This window comes from Hyaena hyaena, unplaced genomic scaffold (assembly GCF_003009895.1).
Source record: "Hyaena hyaena isolate Hyena2069 unplaced genomic scaffold, ASM300989v1 scaffold_271, whole genome shotgun sequence".
Lineage (NCBI taxonomy): Eukaryota > Metazoa > Chordata > Mammalia > Carnivora > Hyaenidae > Hyaena > Hyaena hyaena.
In genome coordinates, this window is record NW_024080902.1 from 1,619,487 (window position 1) to 1,639,176 (window position 19,690).

General features: G+C 35.4%; 1 protein-coding gene across 5 annotated transcripts in view; it reads left to right on the plus strand.

Annotated features, from left to right (window-relative positions):
• Positions 1–19,690, plus strand: part of FAM135A (family with sequence similarity 135 member A) — a 131,524-nt gene that overhangs the window by 104,422 nt on the left and 7,412 nt on the right. For 2 of the 5 annotated variants that reach the window (XM_039245802.1, XM_039245804.1), the window contains 8 exons: positions 244–317; positions 1,915–2,069; positions 2,281–4,642; positions 6,120–6,280; positions 8,826–8,917; positions 9,656–9,753; positions 11,587–11,738; positions 13,739–13,849. In XM_039245802.1, coding sequence (XP_039101733.1) covers positions 244–317; positions 1,915–2,069; positions 2,281–4,642; positions 6,120–6,280; positions 8,826–8,917; positions 9,656–9,753; positions 11,587–11,738; positions 13,739–13,849 — 3,205 coding nt within the window. The remainder of the gene's footprint in view (positions 1–243; positions 318–1,914; positions 2,070–2,280; positions 4,643–6,119; positions 6,281–8,825; positions 8,918–9,655; positions 9,754–11,586; positions 11,739–13,738; positions 13,850–19,690) is intronic. The other 3 variants (XM_039245806.1, XM_039245807.1, XM_039245805.1) reach the window with 3 other exon arrangements.

Here is a 19,690-nt window from a genome sequence, read left to right on the forward strand (position 1 = left end):
ATCTTTGTCTTCGAAGAGGATAGATCATGGATCTATAATGTAAACCTAAATTTCTCACTCTACATTTTTGTTCCTCTTATTACATGCAGTTCCAAAATATAGTACTTTGTCAACATTAAGGAGGGAGATTAATTCTTACATAAGGGTGGTTATACAGGCCTAATGGAGGGAAGTTTCTTTTCCTACCATTGATTGACCTTGTAATCATGCCATGTTATTCATATACCTTTTGGATATTTCCAGGTACGCAGATTTTCTGAAGCATTCTTCTGTTTTGAACATCCAAGAGAAGCAGCCATTGCATACCAGGAACTTCAGTGAGTAGCACAGACCCATAGTTTAAAGGATTATACCTCCTTTTGAGATATCCCAAAAGTTTCTCACACAGAATATATGGTATTTACAATGGAAGAAATTAGGAGAATCTAAAGTTCAGAAATTCTCTATTTAAACAAATTTGACTTAATTGTATGAATAGCTCTACGAAAGACCCATACCTAAAGAAGTATATTGCCCTATTCTCCTTGCTCCTATATCAGACCTACTATAACCATGGTAATCCTAAACAGCTCTGACTCCAGCCTTTCATTTTTCCATCTTATATCTTTATATTTGCGGGTAAGAATCTCTTGCATCTATAATATATAAATTACAGATTTTCACAAGTGATCTGACTGACACTGCCTTTTTTTAATGAAAACGATCTACAGCTAAACTATCCAGAATAGATGCCTTCCATTTTTCCTACTGAGTATACTTAGATTTGGTTTTCTTTGGCTTTAAAGACTGTTTTGAGGACATTATGCTGAGTGAAAGAGGTCAGACATAAGGAAATATCATATGATTCTGTTTATATAAAGTTCTGGAACCAGCAAAAAATAAGGCGAAAAGTCAGAACAGTGATTGTCTTATTGACTTGGGCTAGGAGTTTGACTAGAAAGACATAAGAGAACTCTCTGAGTAGATGCAAATATTCCATACCGTGTATCCTTTTGTCGAAATCATACAGCTAAGAATTGTATATTTCAAAGCATGTGAGTTATACCACAAAAAAACTATAAATAATAATGGACTATGGGGGTGGGCAGTGAGTGCAGGTATAGATAAAACAAGAAAAGCAAAATGTTAATTGCTGAAGTTGAGTGATACCGTTTATTATACTGTTCTATTTACTTTGATATGTTTGAAATTTTCCATAAGGAACGTTTTTTTAAAAAAGTATTTTGTATTGAAAGTTATACACCTTGTTTTAAATAGTTGTTAGTTGTATTCACAAATATATGTTAAGGATAGCAGTAGCTGTGGAATACATTTTTTTCAATAGTATCATCAAGTCATTGTAGGCGTTTGAGCTTTTTAAAAAATACTTTTAGTGTTTATTTTTGAGAGAGAGAGAAGAAGGCAGAGTGCGAGCAGGGAAAGGACAGAGAGACAGGGAGACAGAATCCGAAACAGACTCCGAGTTCTAACCTGTCACCACAGAGCCCGATGCAGGGCTCGAATCCATGAACCGCAAGATGATAACCTGAGCCAAAGTCAGACGCTCAACCGACTGAGCCATCAGGCTTTTGAGCTTTTGACATTTCTCGTATGTGCTATTCTCAGCAAATTAGTAAATTCAGACATTAAGCATAGCTAAAACTCATTTTGAAATAACATTTGAAAAATGTAGAAGACTATAATAGAAATTAAATAGTCTATCAACAAACCATAATTTTACAAGTCAATAATTTATTGTCAACAAACCACAATTTTCACTCTACCAGTATTTATCTCTGACTACAGAGCTCTTTCATTAGGAGGTTTTATCTTTAGGAAAGGGGGGAAGAAGAATGGTGAGAAGAAGGGTGGAGTCTATAAAGTGAAACTGAGTATATTTTTAATTACACTCTGACTTAAAGAAATATTTTTCAGTGCTCAGAGTCATCTACAGATGTGCACCGCTATCAAAAATACTTCCTTCTGCAGTTCTCTTCCACCTCTACCTATTGAATGTAGTGAATTAGATGGAGATCTCAATTCATTACCTATAATCTTTGAAGATAGGTATTTAGATTCAGTTATTGAAGGTAAGTATAATCTAAAATATCTAAATTGTGTGTGTCATTTGCAGTATATTCTTCCCAATATATATATTACCATTCCCCAGTGTGGGACCCTTTTTCCCCTTTTATTTATCTTTGAGGATATTAGAAGGTTATAGTCAGTAAATGTAGTCTTAAATCATGTGAGTTCTCACACGTTGTTTTAAACCTGAATCTTTTTTTCTTTGGATATAAGACTTAGATGCACCCTGGATGGGAATTCAGAATCTTCAGAGATCAGAGTCCAGTAGAATGGATAAATATGAGACTGAAGAAAGCTCTATAGCTGGACTTTCTAGCCCAGAGTTGAAAGTCAAACCTGCTGGTGCCTCCAGTTTTTGGTATACAGAAGGTGAAAAGCAGCTAACAAAATCTCTAAAAGGAAAGAATGAAGAATCAAATAAATCCAAGGTTAAGGTTACTAAGCTCATGAAAACAATGAAACCTGAAAACACAAAAAAATTAATAAAACAGAGCTCTAAGGATTCTGTGGTTTTGGTAGGCTACAAATGCTTGAAAAGTACAGCATCAAATGATCTCTTTAAATGCTTTGAAGGCAATCCTTCACATAGTCAGAAGGAGGGTCTGGATCCCACAATATGTGGATATAATTTTGACCTAAAGACCTACATCAGACAGACAACTCAAAAGGAAGCTAGCTTTTTGCCAACTAATACAGAGAAAACTGAACAAAAGTCTCCAGACGTTGAAAATATGCAACCAGACCTGTTTGATCCTTTGAACTCTGGCAGCCTAAATCTTTGTGCAAATTTGTCCATTTCAGGTAAACTTGATATCTCCCAGGATGATAGTGAAATTACACAAGTGGAACACAATGTGACATCCAGAAGTTCATCTGACGATTGCCCTGATCATCAAACAGCCCCATCTTCAGGAGTCAGAACAATTGAAGTGAAGCCCTGTAATAAGGATCCTTTCAGTGGAGAGAAAATAACTGTTAAAATAGGACCTTGGACAGAGCTTCGACCAGATGAACTATTTGTGGATAATTTACAACTACCCAACCTTGAGTCCTTAGAATCTAATGGTAAATCTAAATCTATAGAAATAACACTTGAAAAGGAAGCTGTGCAGGACGCAAAGTGCCATTCTGTTGGAGAATCATTAGCTAAGTTAAGAAGTAATCAACCTGCTTCTTCTACAAAAGAATATCACGTTGTAGTAAGTGGAGATACGATTAAGTTACCAGATATTAACGCCACATATGCCTCATCTAGATTTTCAGATTCAGGTGTTGAAAGTGAACCAAGTTCTTTTGCAACACATCCAAACCCTGACATAGTATTTGAAACTGTGCAAGGGCAAGGTCCTCACAATAACGAAAGATTATTTCCTCAGCTTTTGATGAAACCCGATTATAATGTAAAATTTTCATTAGGAAGTCATTGTACTGAGAGTACAAGTGCTTTAAGTGAAATACAGTCATCTTTGACATCCATAAACTCTCTACCTTCTGATGATGAACTGTCACCTGATGAAAATTCTAAGAAATCTGTTGTGCCTGAATGCCACCTAAGTGATAGCAAACCTATATTAAACCTAGGAACAGTTGACTTGCCAAAATGTGACAATAGTAAAAAGTCCAGTATTATTTTGCAACAGCAGAGTGTTGTATTTTCAGGGCATTTGGACAGTGAAACTATAGCAATACATTCCATAAATTCAAGCACTAAAGACCCTTTACAATTTGTTTTTTCAGATGAAGATACTTCCTGTGATGTGAAAAGTAGTTGCAGCTCCAAACCTAACTTGGACACTATGTGTAAAGACTCCCAGAGTCCTGATAAATCTAATAACTCTGCAGGGACAGCAATTACATTAGATTCAACACTGGTTTGTGTAGGTGCCCCTTGTGTCATTTCAGGTTCCATTTCTACTAATACAGAAGTTAGAGAAGATAAAACTGTGAAAAGAAAAAATGGTGATACCTTAAATCTCAAACAATTAAGTTCAGAAGTCCAAACAATTAAAAATGAAACTTACCTGGGTACAAGTGATCCTTTTTCAGCCAGTCCTGATATGGTAAAAGAAGGGCTTGTGGAAAATTATTTTGCCTCTCACAGCGATACAGATATTTCTGATGCATGTGTTATCAACTATAGCAACTCAGTTAGCCCTCAGAAGAAAACTTCTGAAAAAGAAATTAGGAATCTGCATCAGGAACAGGGTAAAGAGGATGAGGAGGAAGAGCAGGATCAACAAATGGTTCAAAATGGGTATTATGAAGAAACAGATTATTCAGCTTTGGATGAAAAAGTAAATGCTCCCTATACAAACAGAGATGCACTAGAAGAAGAAAGACTTTTAAAATCTGAAAAAATAAACAGTGATTATCTGAAAGATGTTATAAATATGCCTGCTGTCTGTACCTCTGGTTGTTTGTCCTTCCCATCTGCACCACGAGAGTCTCCTTGTAGTGTTAAGTATTCTTCGAAAAGTAAATTTGATGCCATTACAAAACAGCCAAGCAGCACTTCTTACAACTTGACTTCATCAGTTTCCTGGTATGAAAATTCACCAAAACCTCAAATACAAGCGTAAGTAATGGAGCACAGTAGCATGTGCTACTAAATATATGTATAGAGCATATATATGTATGTCTCTGATAACATATGTTTCATGTTCTTTGGCTTCTGTAATACAGAAAGTCATTCTTTGATTTGCTATCTAAAATAGAGACATGAACTCAATATACTCTGTGACAGAAGACATATAGTTCTCCATGTGATTGTCCTGTTCTATAGGCTAGACATTTTTGTTACAGATTTTCCATTGGTAGTTATATGTTAGATGTATGTAATAATTGGGATTAAAACTCTTTTTTCAACAGTACCTCATTTCTCCCCCACTAACTTCTAGACACGTCAGGTTTTATAAGTGCATCTAGCAAATAAGGGCAATATTAGATAATGAACAAAAGGTTAGTAGAAACTTCCTAAACCTACCAGACCCACATTATCTCAGCTAAGTCCGTGGTTTCTAGACTTGAGATTTCATGGGGCAGTAAAGTATTCAGAAAAATTTGAGGGTGATAAATTTACTAAACATGGCACTGGTTTTCAAAGTACTCTCCTACTGTATTCCAGTTGGAATTATAATCCCTGGAGTAAAAGGTCTGGGCATGTCTACAATAGATTTCCTAAGTTTCCAGATTATTCAGATTTTTATATATAATTAAGATCCATAGTGCCTAAAAGTAGTGAAACCAGGGAGATGATAATGGTCTGTTAAAGAATTGTTAACACTGAGGGTTATACCACCTCAAACTTTTGAGTACCTCAAACTTTTCTGAGTCATTAATGAAAACAATTTATGTCTTCATCCAGTGTGTCCTGCTCAGTTTAGAAGGGTTCATCAGCTTCTTTGAGTTTTACTTTTATCATTCCAAATGATATAAGGTTAAAATAGTTAAGAATTTTTGATGTTTGCTGTTCCCAAGTTGATTAGATTGGTACTCCTTCGAAGGGAGTGTATGCCGCTAATTACATTTAGTTGCAGCCCCCTCTTGGTTCTGTTCCTTTTTATTGGTATTTTTAGAGGAAAAATATAAATAACCTAATCTAAGTACTGCAACTACCATTCTTCTGTTAACTTTGTATAGCTCCTTACTTTCCATTTATATAAGATTAAAAAGAAGCAAAGAAGATAAGCTTTGATTACAGAATAAGCATCAAATTGTCATCTTTCTGGTACTTCCCCCAGCTTTTGTACACAAAATAAAACTTGATAGGAAGCCTAACTTCACTCTTAATATTTTCTTAGTTGATTTCAAGTTTAAAGGAATATTTTAAGTGATTTCAAGTTTAAAGCATTCATTGCATTTTATCAGAATATATACTAAAAATAGCAAAGAAAAGTACTCTCTGATTGCAATCCCACATATTTTGATTATTTTCAAACCCATATCTGCTGGGTTTCCTCTTGCAGTTCCCTAAATTCAGCATATTGTCTTTTGGTTCTAAAACCTGATTATGATACTTAGTAAAGAGTATCTCTTACAATATTTTGCTTCAGCTTCCTTCAGGCAAAAGAAGAATTGAAGCAACTTAAACTCCCTGGGTTCATGTACAGTGATGTCCCTCTGCTGGCCTCCTCAGTCCCTTATTTTAGCATGGAAGAAGAGGATGGTTCTGAAGATGGAGTACATCTTATTGTCTGTGTGCATGGTTTAGATGGTATGTAATAACTGTTTGATATAACGCATGGCAACTCAATATATTTTCCTTTCCTAATAGGTTTCATTTGGTTTTATTTAATCTTTGAATTGGAAATGATTTTAAGTTGCTTAAATTAATTGAATCTTAAAAACATTCTGAAACAGAAATAGGTTTAACTTTGTGAAGTATAGTTATTAGACGTCTTCTTAAGTAAATTTTCCATGGAACTGACATCCATCCATCCATGTACCAACATGTATTTATTTTAACTTTGGATTTTTCTTTTTTTTTTTTTTTTTTTTAATTTTTTAATTTTTATTTTGAGACAGAGAGAGACAGAGCACGAGCAAGGGAGGGACAGAGAGAGAGGGAGACACAGAACCTGAAGCAGACTTCAGGCTCTGAGCTGGCTGTCAGCACAGAACCCGATGCAGGGCTTGAACCCACGAACCATAAGATCATGACCTGAGCCGAAGTCAGACGTTTAACCGACTGAGCCACCCAAGCACCCCAGCTTTGGAGTTTTCTATCTTCTGTTGTTCATGTTGTCAGCAGTCACCTCATGGCAATCATTTTGTCTCCCTTTGATAGTCTTCCTAGTGCCCTTTGAGCCTGTTGCTTTAAGCCTTATGAGTTAGAAAAATCAATACTTAAGAATTAAAGATTCACTAATTAATTAGTGTATCATTTAAATTCTAAATTTAGTGCTATTCTAAATGACAGCTATTTTGGTTACTGAACAGACTGCTTCCCATGATTTAGGAACTATGTTAGAAGATGCCAAATATTTCTAGACTAGCAGATTATTAGTGTAATATAATTCTGTAAGAACAGATTGAGGAAAGATTTTATAAATTATAAAAATACTAAACACAGGTAGAAGCTAGTAAATGCTCATGAAATTGAAGATTTTTCTTTAAAAAAAACAACAACTTGACTCTCAAGAAATAAAGTATCTCTGGGGCGCCTGGGTGGCTTACTCGGTTGAGCGTCCGACTTTCGCTTAGGTCATGATCTCACGGTTCGTGGGTTTGAGCCCCGCGTCGAGCTCTGTGCTAACTGCCAGCTCAGAGCCTGGAGTCTGTTTCAGTCTGTGACTCCCTCTCTCTCTGACCCTCCCCTGCTCATGCTGTCTCTCTCTCTCCTAGAAATAAATAAAACACTTAAAAAGAAAGAAAGAAAGTATCTCTAATACTAACCTTTTCCCCACCAGAAATAAAATTTTCAAAGAATTATTGCCCAAAAAAGACTTGTTGGCCCAGTAGACTCTTTGGCAAATTCTTGTTTGAATTTTTTTATGAAACACATTACCCTCTGTTATGTATTGTTCCAGAATAATAGGGAAAAAAGATGGAATGCAGCTTATTTTATTCCTTGAAGTTAACCTAATCTTGTTACTAAATCTAAAAAAGATAATCATACCCACACTCCAAAGAGAAGCAGATGAATCTGACATAAATTTAATAATGATTTAATAACACTCTAGCAATATTGTGGAAATAGATAAGGAGGAAAGTAAGTAAGTAAAAAAATTTTTAAATGTCCTCCAAAACATCTAGGAAATAGAATCAATACATTAAGTCACTACAACAACTAGGATTTAATTCCCAGAATTCAAAGGTAGGTAAATATAAGAAAATTTACTTAATAATAAAGGAAATTTATTTATAAAATATACCTACATCAGCAAATCAAGTAAGAAACTATTGGTAAAATTCAATGTACGTTCCCATTTTTGACAACTAAGTACCAAACCTTAAGTTTTAAGTAGCATTAAGCTGGTTTATTAATATGATTAAGCATATATATTCTCAGCCAGTGGAAAACATACTTTGTAGTGCAACACTAGTAGTGTTCCTTGTAAAATCAGGAATAAAACAGTTACCTCTATCAATGCATGAAATATCTAAAAGATATAAATATTGGAAGGGTAAAGTAGAAATCCAGTAATTGGGAACATGTTTACATTGCTAATTAAAGCAAAGGAATTAACCAAAAAGCCACTAAAATAATTTTTAAAGGCAATAATTATTTTTATATTTATATAGTGTATCTAATAAGTATTCTGTATTTATAGATATCTTTTAAGTTAGTAATTAAACTCTCTTAGATTATTTAAATAGAATTTTATTTCTAGTCAACTGTTGCAGTACCACCAAAGGAAAGTGAACACATTAAATCTAAATCTAAAATACATTCCAGATTTGTTAAAATGATCAACTATAATAGTGATATAAGGAGTACTTCCATCAGTCATTGACAGCAACCACAGCCAGCAATCTCCAAAGCTAACAGTTTAACAAATACACCATCAGAGGGGAAAGTGAATGCATCACTGTGACCAAAACTCCTAAGACACCAGGTGTTGAAAGACATTGGCTAATGGAAATCAGCTTTGAAATGAAAATTGAGGACTCTATTTCAGAGAGCAGTGTCTGTTCAATCTGGCAGACACCATATATTTAAAGACATGTATTGGTCTTCAAATATATGATGATATACTTTGTATCTTTTACTTTATCTCATCCTTTAGACATAATTTTTCATTTTCTTCATTTTCTAGGTAACAGTGCAGATCTCCGATTAGTAAAAACTTATATTGAGCTTGGACTGCCAGGGGGAAGAATTGATTTTCTTATGTCTGAGAGAAATCAGGTACAATATTATAGCAGTGTTTTCAGTGGAAGCAAATACGTTTGTATTATTTTCCACCTAAATACTTGCTTAGTACAAAATGTCTGTTACCAATAGAAATAACTTTTCTGATTTATGTGAAATTTAACATTAATACATATCACAAGGAAATTGAAATGATATATAATGTGACTTATGAGCTCTTCACATGCACAGAATTTCTAGAATTTCACATTTCTATGCAAAGAATTTATTCCTTAAACCATTGTAAATAACCTTATGTTAAATGTGGATAGTGGGCTAACCAACTAACTAAATGAAGCACGTGCTATTAAGAACACTGAATCTTTTCCCAGAAATTTACTCTTATTGTACTTTTTAATGTAAGTAATATTATTTACCAGCTTCTCTAAAAAACAGTGATTTCTTTTTATAGCTTACTTGTTTTTGAGACAGAGAGAGACAGAGCATGAGTTGGCGGAGGGACGGAGAGAGAGAGAGGGAGACATAGAATCTGAAACAGGCCCCAGGCTCTGAGCTAGCTGTCAGCCCAGAGCCCGACGCGGAGCTCGAACCCACAAACCATGAGATCATGACCTGAGCCAAAGTCAGACGCTTAACTGACTGAGCCACCCAGGCACCCCTAAAAAACACTGATCTTAACCACATTTTTAGTACCTAAATTAAAAATGTTTATATTCAGTTTTTCATGTGATTATTCATGTTCAGTATATAATATGTCTATTTTCCTTTGTTTAGAATGACACTTTTGCTGATTTTGATAGCATGACTGATCGCCTTCTGGATGAAATAATACAATATATCCAGATATATAGTCTAACAGTCTCAAAAATAAGGTAACTTTTATCGTGTTCTGTAAAATAACATAACATTTTTATGTCTCTATGAATTACAGAAAAATTAAACAGAATTTGTAGTAGTTTTGTTGCACTATCATGAAATATAAGAGACAACAATTTACCTAATTTAAAGACAAAAGAAAAAATTTTTAAACTTTATGGAGAGACCATTATGTTCTGGATGAATTGGCAAACCAGAGATACAAGTAAATTAATGATTACTTAGGGCTAGAGGAGATGGCAAATGGGGAGATGATAGCCAAAGGGTGTAGATTATTTTTGAAGTGATGAAAATGTTCTAAAAATCTCTCATGGTAGTTGCACAACTGTCTGAATGCACTAAAAACCATTAAATTGTACATTTTAAATGAATGAGTTTTATGGTATGTGAATTATATCTCAATAAAGTGTAACCAATAAGAAAGATTTTAGGGCAATGGATATATACAAACAAATGAAAAAACAAATACTTTCAAGGTTTCATGACTGTATTTGTAAGTCATTTTCCACAAGCAAGAGATGATAATCAAACCAATATAAGTCTCATCGTTTAAGCAGGTAGTGTAGATAGACATGGTAGAGAGAAAAATATTTGTTTCTTCTAGTATAGTAGGACTTAAAGAAAAAGTCAAAACTAATCATTCTGCCTCAAAAAGGAGAGTAATGATTACCTGCATATCCTAACTAGGGTAGAGGAAGAAGCTGGCTCTATGTAACTGTAGCCCTTGGCAGAGTTTGTTTCCAGTTTGAAGTATAGAATAAGGACTAAAAAGAGAGAGAAGCAGATTTTATTTGAAGTCATTTTTTAAAAACTGATTTCTCTTAAAATATGGGAGGAGATGCAGTTATGTTAGGAGGGAGAAGACATTTACTTTCTTATTCTAATTCTCTTCATTTATAGATTTTAAATACTTCATTTACTAAATTTATTACAGTGATCTTGTATTCCTGTTATTCATGGTTATTTTATGATAAAAGAATATTTCAGTTTTTTCATTCATCCACAAAAGTATTACCATCTTTTAGATTAGATTGTCAGTTATAATCAACCATTATTCAACCATTATAACTCTCACCCCATACCTTCAGGAACTTCAACTCGGGAGGGGAGTTTATCCTGAGCTTCTCACTAGTTATACCTGTAAGACAGTTTAAGACAGCTTTCAAAATGTCTTTTTCCTTGTTTATTATTCCTAGGGATAGGTATACCATCTATTGTAAAATGATGGTAAGCAAAAAGGTTCTTTTGATTTAAACTATTCCTTAATAAAGGTGAGGTGCTTTATAAGATTTTTGGGATAATCTTAGACTTGTAGTAGGATAATAAACATATTTGTGCCTTGAAAGTATTTAGTCAAAGAACTCTCCCACTTTAGAGGATAGAACAGAGAATAAATGAAACAGATATGTAATATCTCCTAGAGTTATCCTTTATAGGTACAATTTCATTATTTTGTTTTAAATTATGACTTAGTAATCATTGCAATGTGTGCTTATGGAGGCAAATTCATCATCCAGTCAAACTTTAATTTACTTTTACAATGTATTTGTTTCTTAGCACTTACAAACTATGAACATAAATTTTCTGATGAGCAATATGTTGTTTCTACAGAATAAGAATTTTAATTATATAATAGGAATTTTCTACTACATTCTTACATTTTTACCTTCAAAACCTAAGTTATATCATTTCAAAGTATAAACCATAATTTAAAACATATTCTAAATTTCCAAATTCTTAGTATTTCACATCCATGTATAGTGGTATTAGCTTTAATATTTCTTTTTGAAATTAATACTATGGGAGAAATGTCTTTTTTTTTCTTAAAGCTTTATTGGACATTCGTTGGGCAATTTAATAATCCGTTCAGTGCTTACAAGGCCAAGGTTTAGATATTACCTCAACAAACTTCATACCTTTTTATCGCTTTCTGGACCTCATCTTGGTACACTCTACAATAGCAGTGCTCTTGTTAATACAGGTAAAAAGTTTTATTGTTCAATATAAAAAGTATGGCATAGGAGAAAATTCAGATACAAATTTAATGTTTTCTGGTATTTATTTTAGAGGTGATGTGTCACATACTTGGAATTGATGAAACAAAATATGTAGCTATTTTTCTACTTTGTCATGCACATGAAATAAGGTGATAAAAGTCATTTCATAAAATGAATATTATATTGAGATGATATATGTCAGAAGTCAGCATTTTTTAAAATTTTTTTAATATTTATTTATTTTTGAGAGAGAGAGAGACACACAGAGTGTGAGCAGGGGAGGGTCAGAGAGAGAGAGGGAGACACAGCATCCGAAGCAGGCTCCAGGCTCTGAGCTGTCAGCACAGAGCCTGACACGGGGCTGGAACCCATGAACTGTGAGATCATGACCTGAGCAGAAGTCAGCCGCTTAGCTGACTGAGCCATCCAGGCACCCCCACAAAAGCATTTTTAACTGTTTTTCAATAAATTATCTAAATATTTTCAGTAAATGTTTATTTTATAAACAAGCTATTCTGTCATTCCATTAGTTGAGCAGATAAAAAGGAAATACCTATATTTAATATGTTACAAAATATTAAATGTAGAATGTTAAATCTGATTTTGTAACAACAAAGGGATATTATGAAAAAAATAAATCCTAAAAGTTTTACAAATTAAGTGAGAGTTAAGACCCCAAGTTTGATTAGAATGAATATTTTCATTAAGAAAGAATTGATAATTTAGAGTGCCTGGGTGGCTCAGTAGGTTAAGCATCAGACTTCAGCTCAGGTTATGATCTCACAGTTCGTGAGTTCAAACCCCACATTGGGTGAGCTTGAGCCCTGCTTCGGGTGAGCCCCACTTCTCTCTTTCTCTTTCTCTCTCTCTCTTTCTGCCCCTCCTGGGATTCTCTTTCTGCCTCTTACTCATTTGCCCCTTTTGTCTCTCAAAAAAGCAAAAAGAAAGAAAAGAAAAATCTGATATTTGATTTGCCTTTTGCTTGATTTGGTTTTCCCTTGGATTTTTTAAGTAGTTTTTATAGTTTAGGCAATTGATTCCCGTAGTGAGAATAAATTAGATTTCATTCTGTCTTTTTGCATTGAGCCTTGAAATTCTTATTTCCATTTTCTTTTACTTTCATTGACAAAGAAACCATTCTGTTTTCCTTGTGCAGTATTTCCAACTCTGGTATCCAGAATAGATTTGGATAGTTGTAGATTTTTACAATTTTAAAAAGAGGGCATGAAAAAGATGAAATCAATAAGTAACATAAACTAGAAACTAACGTGAATAGGATGCAGCATTTTGAATTTCTTTCTTCACTAAACTTTAGTTACAAATTTAGTCAGTTAAAGAGTTTTTCTCTTCTTTCTCTGTTCCCTTCTGTAATAATAGAAGTAACAAAAGTGGAAATTAATATTGCACAGTCTTGAAAACTCATTCCAGTGTGATTGGGGTCTCACTTAATTTAAGAGGAAAATGCATTTAAGTATGGGTTACTGATAGTACAAAGGAGTACAATTAAATATAAAACTTTGTTCGAATCAGCCCTTACTAGAAAACATTAACCAGTTGCTAATCCTAAGAGTTAGTCCTTAAACAATTAGTCTTCCATCACTATATTTATCTCTAGACTGAAGATTCAGTGCTTAAGCATTTGGATCTACTACTGTTTTTGAATTTTTTTCCATTTCTGCTTCTTAATAATTTGAACAAATATATCTAAAGGTACAGTTTTCCCAAATTTGTTCTTCTTAAACCATTATTTCATTACTGAATGGAATAGAAATAGCAAGTCCTCTGTCAACCACCATTAACCCATAGTTAAATGTATGTGTTTATATTTGTTATCAGAAAAAGGAAATATTTTGCAAATATATTTAAGAAAATGCTAGTTTGGTAGATGTCATTTTTGAAGTGAAATGTATTTTAAAATTAATAATCTTGATATGTGTTACCCTATATTTCCAGTTTTACTCACATGTTATTTATAACTTTCTAGGTCTGTGGTTTATGCAGAAATGGAAAAAATCAGGTTCTCTTTTGCAGCTGACATGTCGAGATCATTCAGACCCCCGCCAAACTTTCTTATACAAGCTTAGTAATAAAGCAGGTAAGTATATAGGAAGAGTTTTGAAAACATTCACTTGAAAACCATTTTTAAAACAAACCATTAGCAGATAAATTGTCAACATGTCTTTCTGGTGATTAAAGAATTATCAGTCAACTTATTTTTTAAGGTTTATTTTTGAGAAAGAAAGAGAGAGAGAGAGTGGGAGGGAGGAGCAAAGAGAGAGGGAATGGGAAGCAGGCTCCAGGCTCTGAGCTGGCATCACAGAGCCTGACGCAGGGCTCAGACTCACAAGCCATGAGATCATGACCTGAGCTAAAGTCAGACACTTAACCAACTGAGCCACCATGGTGTCCCAGTCAACTGTAATTTTTTAATAATGAAATAGACTCCTAATTAAAGCTGAGCAATTAATAACACAGTTGTTCGATTTTTCCATGAATATATTTGTGTTGTGTAAACACAGGTACTTTGAAATTTTCCTAAACTTTTTGACATTTATTAATTTAGTACTAATCATAAGTCAGTTTTAGAACTAGGCCTCTGCATGTCCTAGCCTTCCTGCCCCCACCGCAGTCTTCAACTCTTTTTATTAAGTGCCAAACATTTTTCTACCTTCCTATTCAATGGCTATAAAGTTTTTCTGGAAAATGTCAGGAACTGGACTATTAATAATTATTCCTCAGTAGATTCTCATTACTGGATGAATCTTGTTACTCATCTCTTATTAATGATTATTAAATATAGTCCCCATCTTGCATTACATTCCAAGTTTTTACAACCTGAGATCCTCAACTACTACTTTGCCATCCTCACTCTCTATATTATCTTAACCTCTGACTTTACCATCTCTTCCTGTCACCCTCATGCTCATATCTCCCTACCATATTTTTTCCACTGCATCCATTCAAATCTCCATTTGAGTGGAACAGAGTAACCACATATGTTTATATTCTTCAAAGAATGCTCTCTCCATATCCTTTTGAAAATGGAGACATAAGTGAAAACTAGATACTTCCCCAAACTACCCTCGTTTCCCTACTCCTTCTGGTTGTAGAACAGATGTTGGCAAACTTTTTCTTTAAAGGGTCAGATAGTAAATATTTTGGCTTTGCAGGCCATATGATCTCTGTTGCATTGTAGCACAAAAACAGACACAGACAATACATAAATGAGTGTGGCTGTATTTAAAAAAAAAAAAAAAAAAAAAAAAAAGCAGGCCAGATCCCCCAGGCCCTTACTTGCTAACTCCTGTTATAGGAGAAGCTCAGTTTCTCATATACTGTGTACCACTGAGTAGGGAGGAAACAGTCCTCTTGCTCTCCTTTGCAAACTGCAATGATTCTCTTTCCGCCATCTTGGAACCTGTGGAAGCCTGCCGGAAAAGGACTCCTGAAACGACAAATATGTCTGGAAGGTTGTGGTCCAAAGTCATTTTTGCTGGCTATAAACAGGGTCTCACACAGCTCTTCTTAAAATTGAAGGTGTTTATGGCCCAGATGAAACTGAGTTCTATCTAGGCAAGAGATGTGCTTATGTGTACAAAGCAAAGAACAACACAGTGACTCCTGGTGGCAAACCGAATAAAACCAGAGTAATCTGGGGAAAAGTAACTCGTGCTCATGTAAACAGTGGCATGGTTCGTGCCACATTCCGAAGCAACCTTCCTGCTAAAGCCATTGGCCACAGAATCTGTGTGATGCTGTACCCCTCAAGGGTTTAAACTAACTGAAAAGTAAATAAATAAAGGTGTAGATTTGTTCTCTTGTAAAAAAAAAAAAAAAACAAACTGCAATAATTACTCCTCTACTCTCATAAAACTGCCCTTTGAGATTCATACCATCCAAACTCTGCTACCTTCTAGTCATCTTTTTGGTTTTCTTTTTTTAATTTTTTTTTCTTTTATTTATTTCTGAGAGAGAGAGAGAGAGACAGTGTGAGCAGGGGAGGGTCAGAGAGAGAGGGAGACGGAATCTGAAGCAGACTGAAGGCTCTGAGCTGGCTCTCAGCACAGAGCCCAGGTGGGGCTCGAACCCACGAACCGTGAGATCATGACCTGAGCCACAGTCAGACACTTAACCGACTGAGCCACCCAGGCCCCCCAAGTTTTTTTTTTTTTTTTTAAGTTTATTCATTTTTGAGAGACGGAGTGGGGGAAGGGCAGAGAAAGACACACACACACACACACACACACACACACACACAGAATCCAAAGCAGGCTTCAGACTCTGAGCTCATAGCACAGAGCCCAGTGCAGGGCTCAAACCCATGAAGTGCGAGATTATGACCTGAGCCGAAGTCTGATGCTCAACCAACCGGGCCACCCACGCCCTCCTAGTCATCTGTAATGTAATGATCTCCTGGAGATCACTCCTCAGATATTCAGTGAGAACTCTAATAAGAGTTCATTGACAAATACACAGTTTCATGTGGGAGAAGACATTCTTCTTGGATCTTAATATACTTGGCATCATTTTTAGTAATTTGATTAAGTCAACCATTTAGATAATCATCAAGCATAATAGAGGCTTTTTCAACCGTAGTAACCTTCCATTCCACTCGGAACCCCTACCTATGGCTGCATTCCACCCCTGAAATTTCAGTCAATTTTCCATTCTGAGACTACAATATCCTAGTCTCCTTTCTTACTCACTCTGTTATTCTCATTTGCTTTTCAGACTGTTTAAGATCCCTACTCAGTTTTCTTAAATTACCCTGTCCTTCATGGTTCATTCCCTTCCTGTTCCATCCCAGACTCTATGATTTATCACTTTTATCATTCATACATTATTATCTCAGGTTTTATCATCATGGCCATCTAGCAACCTGTATTACCGTTTCTTTACCTGGCTTGTTGAGCTCTACCAAAGTGGATCACACAGATCACTACCACTGTAGATCCGTGGATTTCCCATCTGCTTAACTCTAATTGCTTCTTAACCATTCACTAGAAGCGTTTCCAGTTTTTACCTCTTTTCCTCAAATTTCAAACTACAACTGCTACCTCCACTTCAACAAATGACTTTGTTTCCTACCTTATCTGTGTGTCAAGGCCATCAAGCAAGAATTTTCCTACTTCCTTTCGTTTTAGCTACAAACATTAGCGCACCTGTGCTTTCCTTACAGTTCAATAAAGATGTATCTGTGGTCCAAGAATAGTTTCCCTTCTGTTCTGGAACCCATTCCTTCTCTCTGTCTTTAAACTCTCTCCTTTCAGTGGCTGATTCCTTAACATATAAAGTTACTTCGTTTTCTCCCATCTTAAGTTTTAATAATAATAAATACCTCCTTTGATCACTGATTCCATGTTGTTCTATTTCTCTTTTTTAATAAAAATTGAGACTATTGAAAAAGAAAACAATTACTTTCAGTACTTCCTCACCTTTTATTTCACTCTTCAATCCATTATAATCTGATTTCTGCCCTCACCATTCCATTGAAGCTTGCCATATTCAAGCAACAGCCTTTCCTCATTTTCTTCCATGTTGGCTCTCTGCTTCCTATGTGGATTCCTTTTCTCTCCTTGATCCTTAAATATAGGTGTTCTTGGCCTCCTCCTGCTGTCATCTGGTCTTCTCACTCTGTACGCTCTTTGACAGCATCATTTCATATGCATCTTCACCGTTGGTGACTCAAGTATGTATCTCTACTTCAGTCCTCTAGGCTATATTCTAGACCTATATGTCCAGCTGCCTACTGAATAAATACATTACTTAGAAGTCTCATGTGGTTGCCCCAAATGCAATATTTTTAGATACCACCTCTCTCCCCTCAGATTCACTTCTCTCAATTCTGTATCTACCACAGTCTGCACAGCCAAAAACTTGAGGTTGTCCTCGTTGTCCTGTAGACTCCTCAGTCTCCCCACACATCTGCTTAGGTTACTAAGCCCTGAAATATTCAGCCTTCCAAGTAGCTAATGGAGGCTTCTCTTTCTTTCCTCTTTGCTGTTTTCTTAGTTCAATCTTTATCACTTTTTGCTGAAGTTATTGCTATAGCTTCCAAATTGGTTACTCTGCCTCCTATGTGCCCCCTTCTCCTTAGTCTTCCTTCCTCTTTAGATAAAATTATCTTCTGAAAAATACATCAGGCCATATTCCTCATGTTTGAAAAATCTTTTCATGATGGCTTCTGGCCTTCAGGATGAGGTTTAAATTCCATGGCTTAGAGCATCAAATCCTTTATAATCTGGTTCTAGTTCCTTTACTGATTTCATATCCTACTCTTCCCACATACACATCCTTTGTTTTAGTCATGCCACACGTTTTATGCTACATTCACCCATGCTTTTTCTACCACCATTCCTCCCCATCTGTTTACACATCTTTTTAGAACTGATTCTCTTTGGGGTGCCTAAGTGGCTCAGGCACTTGCATGTCAGACTCTTGGTTTCAGCTCAGGTCATGATGTCACGTTTTTTTAGTTCGAGCCCCGCCTCAGGCTCTGCAGTAACGGCCTATTTGGGATTCTCTCTCTCTCTGCCCCCTTCCTGTGCATGCACACACACTCTCTCTCAAAATAAATGGACAAACAAAAAGAACAAATTCTCTTCATCTTCTAAAATTAAAGTCCAACACCACCTGCTATTAAAAGCTTTCTTGATGCCCTCTCTCATTTAATGCTCCTCTACTCTCAGAGTACCCACTAGATTGCCCAATATGTACCTTTATATCCTAGATCTTACACCTTCACACTGACCTCATCGATGAATTCCAGTCTTCATTTGCCCTCTAGACATCTCTAGTTACATATCAAACTGAATATGTCTAAACATGAACATATTGTCTTCTTCTGCTAACTCTTTCATCATCATTTTAATGAGACTCTTTCTTCTAATTACTTAGTTTTTTGAAATACTTCAGTGTCATCTTTGACCTCACTTCGTTGCATTCTACCTCTCAGGATCATTAGTATTATAACTGAACTCTTATGAAACATAGAATCCGGAGCAGGCTCCAGGCTCTGAGCTGTCAGCACAGAGCCCGACGCAGGGCTCAAACCCACAAATCATGAGATGATGTCCTGAACCAAGGTTGGATGCTTAACTGACTAAGCCACTCAGGCGCCCCTTGAGCCATAGTCTGTTTAACTAACTTGGTTCCTGGCTAATAAAGAAACCTTCCATGCAGAAGCACAATATTGGTATTAATGCATTGTTGTTGAAAAACTGTTATTAAAATTAGACTACTAATTTTAAAATGCATTTTTAAAGTACAGTACTGTTGGACACCAGGGTGGCTCAGTTGGTTAAGCATTCAAATCTTGATTTCAGCTCAAGTCATGATATCATGGTCCAAGAGATCAAGCCCCACGTCAGGCTCCACACTGACAGCACAGAGCCTGCTTGAGCTTCTGTCTCTCCCTGCCCCTCCCTCACTTGTGCTCCTTCTCTCCCTCTCTCTAAAAATAAATAAACATCAAAAAAGAAAGTACAGTACTGTCCTAGCAATCACATTTAGAAACATAACAATATAGTATTTTTTATCAGTGTCAAGATCTTTTATTTATTTCAGTGTCACGGAATCTGAGAGTTAAAGGTTTTCTTAGAAATCCCCTCATCTAATCTTTATTGATTTTGCATACTTCCATTCCACTGAGCTATCTGAACCTACAGAGACCTAAACATTTCCCTCAAGGAATTCGGTCTGAAGCAGTGATTCTCAACTTGAGTGTCATTTCCCTGTAGAAGCATATCAGAATCTCTGCAGGGAGCTATTATTTTGAAAAATAGATTTTAATATAATTTTTTAATGTAATGCCTATTCTTACAATATATGGTATGGAAATAAAACAATGCCAAGAAATTGGGTGGTCATTGGAGTATGAAGTCTAATAACAGGGTCACTGATTTTTTTTGTTTAATGGTAGATATTACAGTGTTTT